Genomic DNA, 16,692 nt, shown 5'->3' with positions numbered 1-16,692 from the left:
TTTGGTTTCCAAATAATTGTTCACCAATGACTTCTTTAATGGAATATGTTTTTCTTAATGTGAAAAATCTGTGAAAAATGAAAATAAATAAATATATAAAAATCTCCAATAACAAATCAACAATAACAAATCAAACAGAAAACCAATGATGATGATGATAAAATATAATATTGATGTTAGTTTTTACAGTAGTATTTCCTGTCAAAAATTCCCCTTGTGGTTTTCCACTAGATATTCTCTAATGCAGAGATTCCTCATCATATCTCAAAAAAATTCTGTGACTGAACAGCTGAATTGTGTCATAAGAGGATTCAGTTGAAACTACAACAAAATCCCATGACAGTTTGTAGCTATATGGGGTATATGCCGAAGCATGCTAATAGGACTTTTATTTTGCCATTAACCTGGGTTAAGCGCTTCCGGCGAATTGAATGCCAATGCAAAATCCGATGCGTTTAAGGTCGGTTTTCTTTAAAAATCAGTGATCTCCACTAGCTGAGTGATATCCGATTTAAAGTGGGTCTCAGATTGTACAAGAAGCACTGCATTAAATTACATTTCCCCCGCCATATCTTTATTAAATGAGCATTTATTTTACCCCAGTATATTCAATGGAGCCTCTGCGTTAGCCTGCCGATTCTGACGGGCGCGTGCGAGTAAACAGCTTTTTGTCTTGTTTTACGCTTGAACAACTAAATGAATGCTAAAGTTTGTTTAACTGAATGTATTTAAATGACATTACAACATCGATGCTGTATAAGGAACCGTATAAAACGAGAAAAAGTTCACAATAACAGGTCACCGGAAGTGTATCAGCATGGGAGCAGCACTAGCTCGGCATATACTCTATTATATGTTATTAAATTATTTAGTTATATAGGTAGCACTGTTGCCTCACAGCAAGAAGGTCGCTTGTTTGAACCTAGTGGGTTTCCTCCGGGTGATCTGATTTGCCACACAAGTCCAAAGACATGCGCTATAGGTGAATTGGTTAGGCTAAATTGTATGTGTCTGAATGAAAGTGTATGGGTGTTTGCCAGTGATGAGCATCCGCTGCGGAAAACATATGCTGGATAAGTTGGTGATTTATTCTATTGTGGCTACTAAACCAAAAAGAAAATGAATGAATGTTTTTGACCTTCATGCTTACTTTTTCCCCATACATTTGAAATTTGCTCCTTTACAATGCTGCTGTTCCATGACCAGGTGTGTGTTATTCCCTTATTACCCCAATTACAATGAGCAGATAAAAGGTCCCGAGTTCATTTCAAGTGTGCTATTTGCATTTGGCATCTGTTACTGTCAACTTTCAAGATGAGATCCAAAGCGCTGTCACTATCAGTCAAGCAAGCCATCATTAGGCAAAAAAATAAAATAATAATAATAATAATTTGGCATGGCCAAAACAACTGTTTAGAACATTCTTAAAAAGAAAGACAGCAACAGTGAGCTCAGCAACACCAAAAGACCCGAAAGACCTCGAAAACAACTGTGGTGGATGATTGAAGATTTCTTTCCCTAATAAGGAAAACAATCTTCACAACAGTTGCCCAGATTAAGAACACTCTCCAGGAGGTAGGTGTATGTGTGTCAAAGTCAATAATCAGAGAAGACTTCACCAGAGTGAATACAGAGGGTTTACCACGAGACATAAACCATTGGTGAGCCTCAAAAACAGAAAGGTCAGATTAGAGCTCTGAAAAAACCTTCACAGTGCTGAAACAACATCCTGTGGACAGATGAGACCAAGATCAACTTTTACCAGAGGGATGGGAAGAGAAGAGTAGGAAGAAGGAAAGCAACTGCTCATGATCCCAGACAATGAAGCATGGGGGTAGTAGTGACGTGGTGTGGGCCTGTATGGCTGCCAATGGAACTGGTTCTCTTGTATTTATTGATGATGTGACTGCTGACAAAAGCAGCAGGATGAATTATGAAGTGTTTCAGGCAATATTTTCTGCTCATATTCTGCTAAAAGCTTCAGAACTTGTTGGACGGCCCTTTACAGTGCAGATAGAGAAAGACCCAAAGCACACTGCAAAAGCAACCAAAGAGATTTTGAAAGGAAAGAAGTGGAATCTTATGCAATGGCCAAGTCAATCACCTGTCCTGAATACGATTGAGCATGAATTTCACTTGCTGAAGACAAAACTGAAGAGAAAATGCCCCAAGAACAAGCTGGAACTGAAGACAGTTGCAGTTGAGGCCGCGGGCAGAGCACCACCAGGAATGAAACCAAGCATCTGGCGATGCCTATGCATTCCAGACTTCAGGCTGTAAATGACTGCAAATGATTTGCAACCAAGTATAAAAAAGGGAAAGTTTGGTTTATGATTATTATTCTGTCCAATTACATTAGATCCCTTAACAAGCGGGAGGCACATGTGCAAGCTGTTGTAATTCCTACAGCGTTCATCTGATTTGTATGTAAGAACTCTCAAATTAAAGATGACAGTCTGCAGTTAAAGCACACATTGGTAATTTCATTTCAAATCTGTTGTGTTTGTGTATAGAGCCAAAAATGTTAGAATTGTGTTGATGTGCAAATATTTATGGACCCAACTGTATATAAGTTTCGGACTATAAATACAGCATATTAAAACATTTTTGATTGGTCGTATGCATAGTAAAGAAATTCATTTCAACAACTCACTCACATTGCCTGAGTTATTCCCTGCTGTATTAGGGGATTGCCACAACCAAATAAAACACTCATTACCCTGGCACATGTTTTACCAACAGATGCTCTTACTGGCACAAAATATTTTATTGGCTAAATATTACCCTATCCTAACAAATCATACATTAGTGTTGCTAAAACTTTCAAGTCATTTATGGTATGTAATTTTTTTGTGTCACTTTCTTCTTTCTGTTCACTGGTTTTAGCGTGAGAAGAATAATGTCAAATCATTAAACCTAGTTATAGAAAAAGCTTATTGTTGCATTAACAAATTAATTATTAAACTTAAACTTCATGAGTCATATAAGGCAAATAGGAAAAAGGTAGACAGCACTTGCAGAACAATTAAGTTCATTATAAGACAATAAACATGCTAAACTGCTACAAACATTACTTTGTCAAAGCTAGCAGAATCAGGTGTGACAGAATTTCCCAGATTTGGGCCATTTTCACAATCGGTCTTGCACAACCTGTAATTGCACAGTGTAATTTTCCTGACCTTAACTGATAAAGGGCGTTAAGCTGGCTCAAATCCTTCCACACACCCTACCTTCATCTCCCGTCCACAAAATGCAGGAGCCGCCCTGAGTCCCGATCTCTATAAGAGATCAGCGCTGGGCTCTAAGGTGTGATTCTCTTCAGGACATTTCTGCCAGTCTGTTGGTTCATCTCAGCTCTGCATCCATCTACCATGTCGTGCTCTCTCCGTACGTCATCTTGCCAAGGTCCCAAGACCATGACCTCAAAATCCATAGTCACCCCGATTCGCTGTGGTACAGTAACTGCTTGTGCACCCAAGGCCTATAGTATAACTGGCTGTGGTTTTGGAGGAGGCTCCCGCATCTCTTCCTCATGTTACCGCCGGGTTGGTTGTTACCCAGATTTGCTTTGCAAAATTAGTGGAGGATATGGCAGGCTGAACAGTGTACTCACAGCTAAGAGCTGTGACTACACCCAGCTGAATGAGAAGACCACCATGCAGAACCTGAATGATCGTCTGGCGTCCTACATAGAGAAGGTGCGCTGCTTAGAGGCTGCCAATGCCACTCTGGAGCAGCAGATCAGGGATTATTATGAGAAGAAGGGGCCGATCTGCCAGAGGGACTACAGCTGCTACTGGAACACCATCAACTGCTTGAAGGAACAGGTAATGATGGGGATTTTTAGAAGCAATGCATATTTAACCATGTTTTATAACAATATTTTTAAATGAATGTTTTTCATTGCAGATTGCAGCTGCAAATGTCAACAACGCCAACATCCTTCTGCAGATCGACAACTCTAAACTGGCTGCTGATGACTTCAGGATAAAGTGAGTTGTTTATTAAATAACATCACCTCCAAACAGCTTATTAGCTGTTAGTGGTCATGTTTAAAACATAAATGCATTCCAGTTTGCATACTTATGCACTATTCTATTCCAATCAAATCAAACCACTTTTATTATCACATCACCAGAAGCATGTGTATGATGGTTGAGAAGACCAGAAACATCTGTAAAGCACTTTAAGTGCCTAGAAAACGCTATATAAATGCAAGGAATTATAATTGCTAATTATAATAATGTGTGAAAAGTTTAGGTGCAGGTTTTAGACAGTGTAAAATGCTTTCCTTTTATTTCAAAAAGAAAATTCATCCAAGTATACACAGTATACATAGTCCGGGTAGTGTATCAAAACAAAAAATGTGTACTTTCAATTCGAGTAAATTGCATTTATATCACCAAAAAGTAAACAATAAAATAAATTCAGAACGTTTAACACTTCATGCACTCTGAACAAGTGTAAAAGTTCATACACTAGATGGCTGAGGGTTTATTGCACAGCTGCATTGTGTATAGTGTGTGAGAGAGAGCTGCTCAGTTTTACAATATATAGAGAATCTTTGCAAAACCCATGTGGTGATTTGTTCTAGCTTTAAAGGAAGAAATCATCCAAAAATAAAAAAAGTTTGTTGTTAGTTTATTCACCCTCAGGCCAACTTACTTTTCTTTTCTTTAGCAGAAATATGCAAGGCAATGACTACCTGCATGTTGAGTCAAAACATATACAGTATAAACAAAACACAATAATATTCATAGTTCCTAAGGTTAAAGCCAAAAAAAAAAAAAGCGAAAGCGAAAGTGATTGGTATGTGAAAGAAACTAAATATTTGTTTGAAGCATTGTTACTAACTGTACCCCCCCCCCCCCCCCCCCAAAAAAGTACTAATACTACTAATACTTTCCTTCTTAGACTTTACAGACCTGAAACTTGCCTATAGCACTTATTCATTGTTGCTCTTAGTTGTGTAAATTGCTTCCTTGTCCTCATTTGTAAGTCGCTTTGGATAAAAGTGTCTGCTAAATGATTAAATGTAAATGTAAATGTAAATGTTACTGTTAATCCACAGACTAGGCCAAAAATCTTGAGCTTTGCTTTCTGCTGTATAATGTATAACTTTATTTAGTTTTTAAATTAATTACAGTAATATTATTGACTAATATAAAAATGTTTATCTGATGTATGTGCAATGCAGTTTGTACACTAATATTTTATGTCTTTTAGTAGATGTATTATATGAGAGACTTGCTTTGTTTACCAAATAAAGTTAATCTAATTGGATTTGCATTATAAACATTAAATAAAAGTTAAAAAGATATTGTTTTTTATTTCACATATTAAGGTTTGAGTTATAATACTTAATCTTATATAATCCACAGATTTTTAAAATCTTTTTAAAAATTTAAAAAATTCTCAGCAGAAACAGCAAAAAGCGTCTGCAGATTCCGTCTGGCCCTGATAATGAAATATGAAAAGTCAATCCTTCCCATTGAGATTCACTCAGATATGACATAACTTTTTATGTAGGATGAAGCAACTATGATAAACACAAATATCATTTTCATGAATATTAATTTTCATTATGAACAGTGTGAGAGAGAGAGTGCTGCTAAGTTATACATATCATTTATTTCATGTAAAATGTATTCGTAATCACTTTTTAATTCTCCCTAGCTTAGCTGAAGATTCCAGATCTATGAAACATTGTGGAAAAATATATGATATGGTCTTTGTTAAAGTAATAGTAATAATTTATTAAATAAAATTTTATATTCAAATCATTTACTAACCCTCAAGTTGTCTCAAACCTGAATTTCTTTATGTCAAACAAAAAACATTTTCTGCAGAAAGTCAAATAGTTGCATTTTAAAGAAATAAAATTGCATGTAAAATCTCATGTTTTTAATGGCATTTGATGAGTGAATTGAATAAACAAAATTTGTCAAACCAAAAATTTGATGAAAATCCAGATGAAAGAAACAGACTTTGTAATCACTTTCGTAAATTACACAACTATGATTAACCCAATTCCCCCCACCCCCCCACCCCCCATTCTGCCTCTCCTCCAATCAGATATGAGCATGAGATAGCAGTGCGGCAGTGTGTTGAGTCTGACATCGCCAACCTGCGCCGACTGCTGGATCAAGCAACCTTGAGCAAGGCTGAACTAGAGAACCAGATCGAGACTCTGATTGGAGATCTAGAGTGTTTGAAGAAGAACCACCAGGAGGTTTGAAAAAGTTTCTGACTTTTTTTCATTAGAATATCCAAAAGATCACTTGAACATTATATATTTAGCTGACTTACTTATTATCCTAAGTGTTTTGATGGATGTTGAAATCTAGAGAAATAAGGAATTTGGCATGGACCTTGTCATATGTTGCCAAGATAATGATATCATACACCCTCAATTTCTGGCTAGGTTTTATAAAAAACAGGAAAACACATGGGCTCTATTTTGACAGTCCATGCGCAAAGTGCAAAGCACAGGGCGCAAATGCATTCAGGGCATGTCAGAATCCACTTTTGCTAATATAAAGATGGAAAAATAAGCTTTGCGCTGTGGTGCATGGTCTAAAAGGGTTGAGCTTATTTTCTTAATGAGTTATGGGTGTGTTTTGAGAATAAACCAATCAAAGTCTCATCTCCCATTCCCTTTAAGAGCCAGTTGTGTCGCACCAAAGCGCATTTGCTATTTAAATGACGTAAAGTAAGTGTAAGTCGAAAAACTGAGCATTTCACTAGCAAGAAAACAGTTAAACAGAGCATCAGTAGCGCGAGAATGAGAGATAAATTAACTTTCACTTTCGCTCTCGTGGATAGGGAAACCTTGTACGCACAGACATCAATAAGCCAATAAAAAATTTATTTAGTTTGTTAAGAGCAAAGATTAAAACTATTTCTAAATTCAGTTCTAATTTCCAGCAAACGAATAAATGAACAATAATAACGAAGTGTGTTCAAAAAGCTGAGTTATATCCTAATACACATGCTATGCCCCACATGGTCTAATACCTGACAGGTGGACAAATTTAAGCTTGTTTTTAATAAAACAAATAAAAATATGGATATAATAAATAGTACTGCTAATAATAATAACATTATACAATTATACAACTCAAATTTAAATTGTTATGAATGAACTGAAAAAGCCTCCCTAGATGAAGAAGGCATAAAATCAGTGGGTTTTATATTTATGTAGGCTAGAAAATAATTTGTTTTGTAATATTTTAATCCTTTATATTTATAGCCTATATATATCCTTAATATTTAAATTCTTTTTCATATATGAAGTTATTTGCGTATTGCTCTACATCTTGTGTGTATTAAGCAGTGTGTAAGCGAGGCGCACAACTAACACGCTCTGCGATGGACAATAGACCGACTTTGTTCTGGTCTATTGAAAAATCTATAATAGTTTCTCAAAATAGCAGAGCGCCAGCAATACACCTCAACCTGCCTCCCTTTTTAGACCAGAACGCCTATGGGCGCACATATGAGCGCAAATGCATTTGCTATTTAAACAGCTATTAAAATGTCAAAACGACTCTTGCGCCAAGCTGAAACTAGCAAACAACAATTGAGTCGTGCCTTGCGCCACATGGCCCCGAGTGTATGATAGGGCCCCACGTATATATATGTAGTGTGTTTTATTAGACTGCAAAGAACAACATTATAACAGAACCTTAAATTGTATTTAGTATACTGTGGCGTAATAAAAGCTTTGCTGCTTTCATTTTATATCGCATTAAACGCAAAACATCCTTCAGCACTCCGGTTTTGCTTTGACAGCTTTCAGCCTTACTCTGCTTCATTATAACATGATAATACTGAATACATCAGCTCATCCATGATTTCTGGATGCAGTAGTGTATTTAATGAAGACAACAACTCTCTCGATTCTACACTCTGTTACTGTGTCATCAAACTACGTCTTTGTTTGTTGTGAATACACTTCTTCTAGGGGTGAAAACTACATTCTGTGCCTTTAAAATAAAATTCATGTGATGTAAAGCAGATTTTTTTTAAACTATGTGTCTTTACAGGATGTGGCGGCTCTAATGTGTCAGTTGACAAACTCAAAAGTGTGCGTGGAAGTGGACGCCGCTCCTCAGCAAGACCTGAATAAGATTTTGGATGACATTCGTTGTCATTATGAGAACATCATAGACAAACACCGCAGAGAACAGGAGTGCTGGTTTAAAGAGAAGGTTAGGTTTCAATCTATATCTTTCTGATTAGACTTTTAATAATAAAACAGAGTAAAATGTCAGGTGTTGTTATACAAAGTTCTCATGTTGTCTGGTTCTGACTCTCTTTAAGACGGCACAACTGTGCAAAGATGTGGCTGGTGACACAGAGTGCCTTGAAACCTCGAGGTCACAGATATCAGATCTGCGGAGGACCTTGCAGTGCCTTGAGATCGAGCTACAGTCTCAACTCAGCATGGTGAGGAAATGCACATAAGCATTAGCTGGGCTAGCTTGAAAATGTAACTCGAATATAACTCAATATAACTGTAATTTGAGTTTTAAAAGTATAGTTCACCAAAAAAAGAAGGAAAATGATCTCACTATTTACTCACCTCACTTCTTCCAAACCAGTTTGAGTTTCTTTCTTTTCTTAAACCCAAAAAAGATATTTTGAAGACCGTTGGAAAACAGTAGCCATCCAATTCCACGACATATTAGTGTGTATTGTATATATTCAGTGGTCAGATGCAAAAATCTCTTAGAGCTGTCTAATATTGTAATCCAAAATTAGCATTTTTCTCTGCCTCCTATGATTTGTTCAGTTATTTCACTTTAGAGGCAATGAAAAGAACCCATTCATTACCATAAAATGAAATTGCTGAACCTACATATAAGAAGCTGAGAAAAATGCTTATTCCAATTTTATTCCAAGGTATGCACATATCCAGCACCGCCCCGTCCTATCATCCTTTATTCTCATTTCAATCTCAAGACATACAGATGCTTGCTGTCAAAAGCTGCATTATTTAAGGGCATTCGTTATGGCATTGATAGGATCAAACTTATCTTTCCTTTTTAATATTAAAATATTTTCTTTGAAATCTAAATGTATATTTTCCTGCCAGAGTTGCTTAAGCCCTTCAGCACCTGAACTTGCCATGAGTGAGATAGAGAAAATGAAAGCACATGAGCACTGAGGAAAGATCCTTAAGACATAATCTTTAAAATTATGACATATTAAAAAATTTGCAAACATTTGACAGAGGTTTGTGATACAACAAATACACTGAAGCACAGTTGTGTTCGGAACAGGCTCAAACAAAAATGTCATTCATATTTTTTTCTTATATATCCTTTTCAAATGACTTTCATTTGGTAAAATTTCATTTTATAATATCTTAATTTTAATGTATTGTTTGTTGGTCAGTTTTCTACTAGATAAAAATAAAGAACAAATAACATTTGAGGTGAAGTGCTTTAAAACAAGTCCGCTATATGCTTCAGCACCAAAACACGAACTGGTTTGTTAAATAAAATAATAATCTAGTCTTAATAAAATTAAAACAAAATATTTACAGTATCAGAGAAGCCTATATTAACCTGTTTTTAACGTTAACGACAAAGTCATCCATTGCGCCGGTCAATTACTATTTAATTAATTTAATTAAATAAATAATTTAAATGAGCAGGACAGGCGTTTGCAACGTATTTGCAGCAACATTGCAAGATTCCCAGATTACCTTGGAGGAACAAACTCAATTTGAAGGCTGAGAGAACTCAGAAACTCGTGGTGAGAATGGAGATGTCTGTTTATGTGTGCCAGACTGACAGATAAATTGTTTAAAATGCCTTGAATGGTGGCGGTTCCATGCAAGGAGGCTGCTGTTGTGATGAGTCAGAAGGCATTGAATCCATTTGCAAGCTTTATTAAGAGCACACATACAAACAAACACAAAGGGGCAATCCAGGAGACAGAACGTGGGACAGGCAAAAGTTCAAAGGCAGGCAGATATCTTACTGGTCAGAATAACAGGCTGGAGATCAGGGGCAGGCAGATGTCTTTCGTAATCGTAGAACAAGCACAGGGTCAGAAACACAGATCAGTCCGAAGCAGGGAGTATGGAACGCTCAGAAATGACAGCCAGGCAAATCAAGACTTCGCAACGAACCGGAGCGTGAGTGTGGTATATATACACGAGAGCTGATGAGTTGCACCTGGACCGTAATCAGTGCCAGGTAGCAGGGCTTATGGGATTTTGAGTCCGTGAGTCGAATCAGAATTCTGGCGATGGTTCCCTCTGGTGGTGCACAAGAGGGTTGGCATCGCCCTCATTTACAACAGCTGCGCAGCTGACAGCTGAATCTGAATTGTCCGAAGAAAGAGGCATGGGCTGGGCCTGGAGTTCCCCCGGCTCAGGTGCTGATGAGATTGCCTGTCTCCTCCTTGTGTGGGAAATCAATATTTGTCCCATTAGTTTTAGGCCTTTTGGCAAATGGCTCAATTAATTTTAGCTGTTTTAAAGAGTGTTTACTCATTTTGAAACACATTTTTTTATTTATTTATTGTCACTCTTTCTTTCTGTCAAGAGATTGAAGTGTTTACTGTTTAATAATAAATTTAAATTATGTAAAAAAAACAATAAATAAAATGCGAGAATAATTTTTATAAATATATATATATATACAATTATAGGTAATATATTTTAACATATATGTACATGTTTGTAATTCCAAGTAGGTTGAAACATGATTGAAACAATTTTGCAATATTCTTAAGTAAATGTTGCATATGACGTATTTTGTTTATGTGAAATCCAAATATATCAGATATCTGTTTGGGTATCTGATTGTCCACACTCATTGGTGTCCTTCAATGTGATGTCAATTTGCCCTAAAAAGCAGAATTTGTAATGCCTTTTCATTCCTGAATATTTGTTTTGAACTAAATTTGACACACAGGTATGAAAAAAAAGCAAGTCTTTTATACTTTCTTCTTATTCTCTTTACCCTTACAGAAATGCGCACTTGAGGCTTCACTGCGGGAAACAGAGGCGCGTTACAGCACTATGCTAGCAGGCTATCAGAAACACATCAACACATATGAGGCAGAGCTCTCTCAGGTTCGCGCTGGCATTGAGCAGCAGGGCAGAGATTATGATGCCCTGCTGGACATCAAGAGCCGCCTGGAGCAGGAGATCGCCACCTACAGGTGCCTCCTGGAAAATCAGCCCATTAAGTAAGTTTGACGATGGTTTGTTTCTGGGGAAAAATGCCGCATTATTTTCCCAACAAAAAACTCTGCTAATGCAAAATGTTTTGTTTCCTTTTACAGGACTCAAGAGGGTATCTAAAATCTCTTTATATACACATTCTACAGTGTTTTAAGTTCAGCCTATAAGTCATTTATTAATATGTCTTTCTGGCTTTTTCAGGGGGCGTTTTTGTCTGTTCAACACCAGTGGAAACAGTAGCATGTAAACAATTCATATAAACAACATCAGATGCAAGCAAAAAATGTAACAGAATACAACTGTATCAAGTGCACTGTGCTGACTGCCTTACAATTCACCATTAAAGATTGATTAAGAAGCAATGTTTTAATTCCTCTTTTATTCATTTCTTATTTAAACAGCAACCTTGGTCATCTTTTAAACTGAAATTTGCCTGTTTATGAGTACATCACACTCTTATTTTTTTAGGTGGCATATATTCTTATTAAATAAAGTATATTTAAGGTATTTAAATAAAGCACAGATTAGAGTTTAACACAATGTATGTAACTTTTTGTTAACTTTAATTATTAAATATACATACTAAGATGTATAAAAATATTTTTTAACTAACAAGCATATACTTTTTGGCACTCAGAATTATTTATCATATACAGACAGTCATGTTGAGGTTTTATTTTGTCTTTTATGTCAGCTAAAATGGCCAGGTTCAGTAAACCTTTAGGCTACATTATATTAAAACTTCACATTAAACACTGAGCAAAAAGCATAAGCACCTTATTTTGTAAACAGTTTAACTCGTAAAATGAGAAAAAGGTGCAGTGTTCCTTAAAATAATTTATTCAGTATTGTTTTGGCTTGTGGTAATTATTTATAGCTGTTTTTAACAAAGAACAAATAAATAATAAGTCTGCATCTCTCTGTGTCGCTCAGGCTGCACTGCAGTGTCTATTCACAGGCGCGATCCCACTACTGATCGGCACATGGGATTTGACCTGCTCCGTCTCCGACCTGGGCCGGTTCACCCCTCCTTAGACAACCTGGTAGTCCCAAGCTCCACTAGGAGCACCATATCGATACCGAACTTAGCGTGGACACCCGCTCAACATAGTCCACTGTAGCCCAGAAGAAAAAAAACTGTGTGGGAGAAAAAAAACTGAGTGATAGGAAAACATATTTTAAAGTTTTTTGCGTTCTCCCTCACCTGAACTTGCCACGAGTGAGAAAGAGAAAATAAAGCACATTAGCACTGAGGAAAGATCCTCAAACATAATCTTTAAAATGATAACATATTGAAACATTTGCTAATATATGACAGAGGTTTGTGATACAACAATTACAGTGAAGCACAGTTAAGTTAGGGACGGGCTCAAACAAAAATGTCATTAGTATTTTTTTCTTATGTATCTTTTTGAAATGACTTTCATTTGGTAAAATTTCATTTTATAATATCTTAATTTTAATGTATTGTTTGTTGGTCAGTTTTCTACTAGATAAAATTAAAGAACGAATAACATTTGAGGTGAAGTGCTTTAAAACAAGTCCGCTATATGCTTCAGCACCAAAACACGAACTGGTTTGTTAAATAAAATTATAATCTAGTCTAAATAAAATAAAAATGAAATATTTACAGTATCAGAGAAGCCTATATTAACCTGTTTTTAACGTTAATGACAAAATCGTCCATTACACCGGTCAATTACTATTTAATTAATTTAATTAAATAAATAATTTGAATGAGCAGGACAGACATTTACAAAGTATTTGCAGCAACACTGAACGTGTTCCCAGATTATCTCAGCGGAACAAACTCGATTGGAAGGCTGAGAGAACTCAGAAACTCGTGGTGAGAATGGAGATGTCTGTTTATGTGTGCCAGACTGACAGATAAATTGTTTAAAATGCCTTGAATGGTAGCGGTTCCATGCGAGGAGGCTGCGCAGCTGACAGCTGGATCTGAATTGTCCGAAGAAAGAGACATAGGCTGGGCCTGGAGTTCCCCCGGCTCAGGTGCTGATGAGATTGCCTGTCTCCTCGTGTGGGCAATCAATATTTGTTTTATTAGTTTTAGGCCTTTTGGCAAATGACTCAATTAATTTGAGCTGTTTTAAAGAGTGTAAACTCATTTTGAACCTTGTTTTAAGCAATAGCTATCTGCAACACTGCCTGCAAAACTAAAGCCAATAGATTTCTTTACCCATCTCCCACCATGCAAGAACATACACACTTTAATTTTTTTTTTATTTTCACTCTTTCTTGCTGTCAAGAGATCGTAGTGTATACCTCTTTAATAATACATTTAAATTATGTAAAAAAAAAAAACAATGAATAATAATGCAACAATAACTTTTTATACATTTCTAAACATATATATATATATAGGAGATCGCCACCTACAGGTGCCTCCTGGAAAATCGGCCATTAAGTATGTTTGATAATGGTTTGTTTCTGTGAAAATATGCCACATTATTTTCCCAGCAAAAAACTCTGCTAATGCAAAATGTTTTGTTTCCTTTTACAGGACTCAAGAGGGTATCTAAAATCTCTTTATATACACATTCTACAGTGTTTTAAGTTCAGCCTATAAGTCATTTATTAATATGTCTTTCTCGCTTTTTCAGGGGGCGTTTTTGTCTGTTCAACACCAGTGGAAACAGTAGCATGTAAACAATTCATATAAACAACATCAGATGCAAGCAAAGAATGTAACAGAGTACAACTGTATTAAGTGCACTGTGCTGACTGCCTTACAATTCACCATTAAAGATTGATTAAGAAGCAATGTTTTAAATCCTCTTTTATTCATTTCTTATTTAAACAGCAACCTTGGTCATCTTTTAAACTGAAATTTGCCTGTTTATGAGTACATCACACTCTTATTTTTTTAGGTGGCATATATTCTTATTAAATAAAGTATATTTAAGGTATTTAAATAAAGCACAGATTAGAGTTTAACACAATGTATGTAACTTTTTGTTAACTTTAATTATTAAATATAAATACTAAGATGTATAAAAAATATTTTTTAACTAATAAGCATATACTTTTTGGCACTCAGATTTATTTATCATATACAGACAGTCATATTGAGGTTTTATTTTGTCTTTTAGATCACCTAAAATGGCCAGGTTCAGTAAACCTGTAGGCTACATTATATTAAAACTTCACATTAAACACTGAGCAAAAAGCATAAGCACCTTATTTTGTAAACAGTTTAACTCGTAAAATGAGAAAAGGGTGCAGTGTTCCCTAAAATAATTTATTCAGTATTGTTTTGGCTTGTGGTAATTATTTATAGCTGTTTTTAACAAAGAACAAATAAATAAAAAGTCTGCGTCTCTCTGTGTTGCTCAGGCTGCACTGCAGTGTCTATTCACAGGCGCGATCCCACTACTGATTGGCACGGGGGATTTGACCTGCTCCGTCTCCGACCTGGGCCGGTTCACCCCTCCTTAAACAACCTGGTGGTCCCAAGCTCCCCTAGGAGCACCATATCGATACCGAACTTAGCGTGGACACCCGCTCAACATAGTCCACTGCAGCCCAGAAGCCCTGAACTCAAGCGATTCGCAGCCTCAGCCTCCCAGTAGCTTGGATTACAGGCGCGCGCCACTGCACCCGGCAAGAGCTGAGAGAATTAGAGCTGTCAAGAATCTGATCATCACAGCGACCTCTATTGGAGGAAAACTGAATGATGAAGTAAAGTTGACATTTGCTTTATGGCAATGGATAAAAAAAATACACATGGTCCTCATTGAAAATGGTGTAGTGCTTCGTAGTAAATACTATATTTTTCAACTACACGGGAAAGCTTATTATACTGTATATAGCATAAATATACTGTATTTCTATATTTAATGAAAACTGTCAGCTTTACTGTTATAGCTTAAAAAACAACAGTAACACATCTAGACGACAAGTATAAAGGAACTCAGTCACATTTTTATGCAAAAATGGAATTTATATAAAATATAAAATGAATAAGGCATAACATCAATATTTTAATAACTAAATTGTTTATGATTTGCCATTTAGCAGCAAAATATATTGTCAAATACGCCACAGTTCATCAGAAAAAGTAAAGGTTTTAATGGCAACTGAAAACCACTGACTAACCTTTACTTAATACAATGAGTATCAAGTATCAAGTGAGACAAACAGTTTTTTAGGTATACACCAGATTAAAGAACTTGTGGTTTTTAATCTGAGTTGTTGTTGCTGTATTTCATACTGTTCGCCCCAGGGTTAATGTGTTTTTTAGCATAATGTACCCAACTGCATCTGACACCACAGCTAGTATCTCAGTAAAAGTTAATAAATAGATCTGTAACTCGGTATGTTAGTCATTCACTGCATGAATGACTGTTATGGAGCTAATTAAAGGATTACATAATTAATTAATTAATTAATTAATTAATTTAGGCTAATTAAAGGATTAAAACAATAATGTTTTAATGTTTGAACTCTTAATCTTAATTGGATAATTCACCACAAAATTATGACTATGACAATTATGAATTAACATGTAGTTCACACATGTAGTTCATTCTTCAATTGTTCTGATGTGTTTAAACTTTAAAAATATTTGTTATTTACTAATTTTTACCAGGCAGAAAAATATGCACATACAATAACAGTAATGACTGTGATATTGTTTGGTGACATAAAAAAATGTTTTCCAACGGTACAGTCTGTTTGTATTCAATGTCACAAAGTCAAGTTTGCTTCAACTTTAATTTTCCGTGATGATCAGATTATTGACAGCTCTGATTCTCTCAGCCCTCGCCGGGTTCAGTGGCGCGCGCCTGTAATCCAAGCTACTGGGAGGCAGTGGCTGCGGATCGCTTGAGCTCAGGGCTTCTGGACTGCAGTGGACTATGTTGATCGGGTGTCCGCGCTAAGTTCGGTATCGATATGGTGCTCCTGGGGGAGCTCGGGACCACCAGGTCGTCTAAAGAGGGGTGAATCGGTCCAGGTCGGAGACGAAGCAGGTCAAAGTCCCCGTGCCGATCAGTAGTGGGATCGCACCTGTGAATAGACACTGCAGTGCAGCCTGAGAGACGCAGACTTTTGTTTTTCATTACTGTTGTGTCTTTCTAACAGTAAAAATTAAGTTGTAGAGATGAATATGTTTAATTACAATAATAACTATAAATTGGTTAATTGTGACTTATTCTAGACTTTATTTTTTGTAAATTAATAAATCTATACAAAGTGTTCGCTAATATTAAATGAAGAATTAACAGTTTCTGTACTTTATGATTCACTAGTGTTTTCCGTTTATTTACAGTTTAGTTTAGAATTGCATTATGGTTATTTTGATTTCTGCTTTTTTAAGGTGTCAACCTGATGTTGAAAATTCCACTCAGTTTAACAAAGTGACTTTTAGATGTTTGAAATCATAAAATGTGTAAGAGATAGCCTAATATATAGCCTATAAGTCTGTAAAATACATAAAATTAACTGGTTGTTTTTAGATCTATAAT

The 16,692-nt window shown here is 36.0% G+C and overlaps 1 protein-coding gene, 2 non-coding genes and 1 pseudogene across 5 annotated transcripts; 2 read left to right on the top strand and 2 right to left on the bottom strand.

The window, feature by feature from the left end:
- Positions 1-3,222: 3,222 nt before the first annotated feature.
- On the top strand, positions 3,223-11,564 carry krt95 (keratin 95). Of its 3 annotated transcripts, NM_001002392.1 has the most exons (8): positions 3,223-3,827; positions 3,910-3,992; positions 6,076-6,232; positions 8,049-8,213; positions 8,326-8,451; positions 10,991-11,211; positions 11,308-11,318; positions 11,408-11,564. In NM_001002392.1, exons 1-8 carry the CDS (start codon positions 3,372-3,374, stop codon positions 11,464-11,466), a joined length of 1,278 nt encoding a protein of 425 aa, NP_001002392.1. In that variant the 5' UTR covers positions 3,223-3,371; the 3' UTR covers positions 11,467-11,564. The 3 variants fall into 3 exon arrangements, with proteins under 3 accessions (NP_001002392.1, XP_087128332.1, XP_087128331.1); XM_087272206.1 differs by lacking the exon at positions 11,308-11,318 and having other exon boundaries at positions 3,309-3,827; positions 10,991-11,215; XM_087272205.1 differs by lacking the exon at positions 11,308-11,318 and having other exon boundaries at positions 3,309-3,827; positions 10,991-11,226.
- A 576-nt stretch (positions 11,565-12,140) lies between these two features.
- On the bottom strand, positions 12,141-12,334 carry LOC147834696 (signal recognition particle RNA; annotated as a pseudogene).
- Positions 12,335-14,531: 2,197 nt separating this feature from the next.
- LOC147834695 (signal recognition particle RNA) lies at positions 14,532-14,829 on the bottom strand. The gene has a single exon (XR_015503125.1).
- Positions 14,830-15,990: 1,161 nt separating this feature from the next.
- LOC147834694 (signal recognition particle RNA) lies at positions 15,991-16,278 on the top strand. The gene has a single exon (XR_015503177.1).
- The last annotated feature ends 414 nt before the right edge of the window (positions 16,279-16,692 follow it).

Source organism: Danio rerio, chromosome 11 (genome assembly GCF_052040795.2).
Source record: "Danio rerio strain M-AB ecotype USA chromosome 11, GRCz13ab, whole genome shotgun sequence".
In the NCBI taxonomy this organism is placed as follows: Eukaryota; Metazoa; Chordata; class Actinopteri; order Cypriniformes; family Danionidae; genus Danio; species Danio rerio.
Note: the sequence above shows the minus strand (reverse complement) of the source record. Positions and strands in the feature narration are given on the sequence as shown.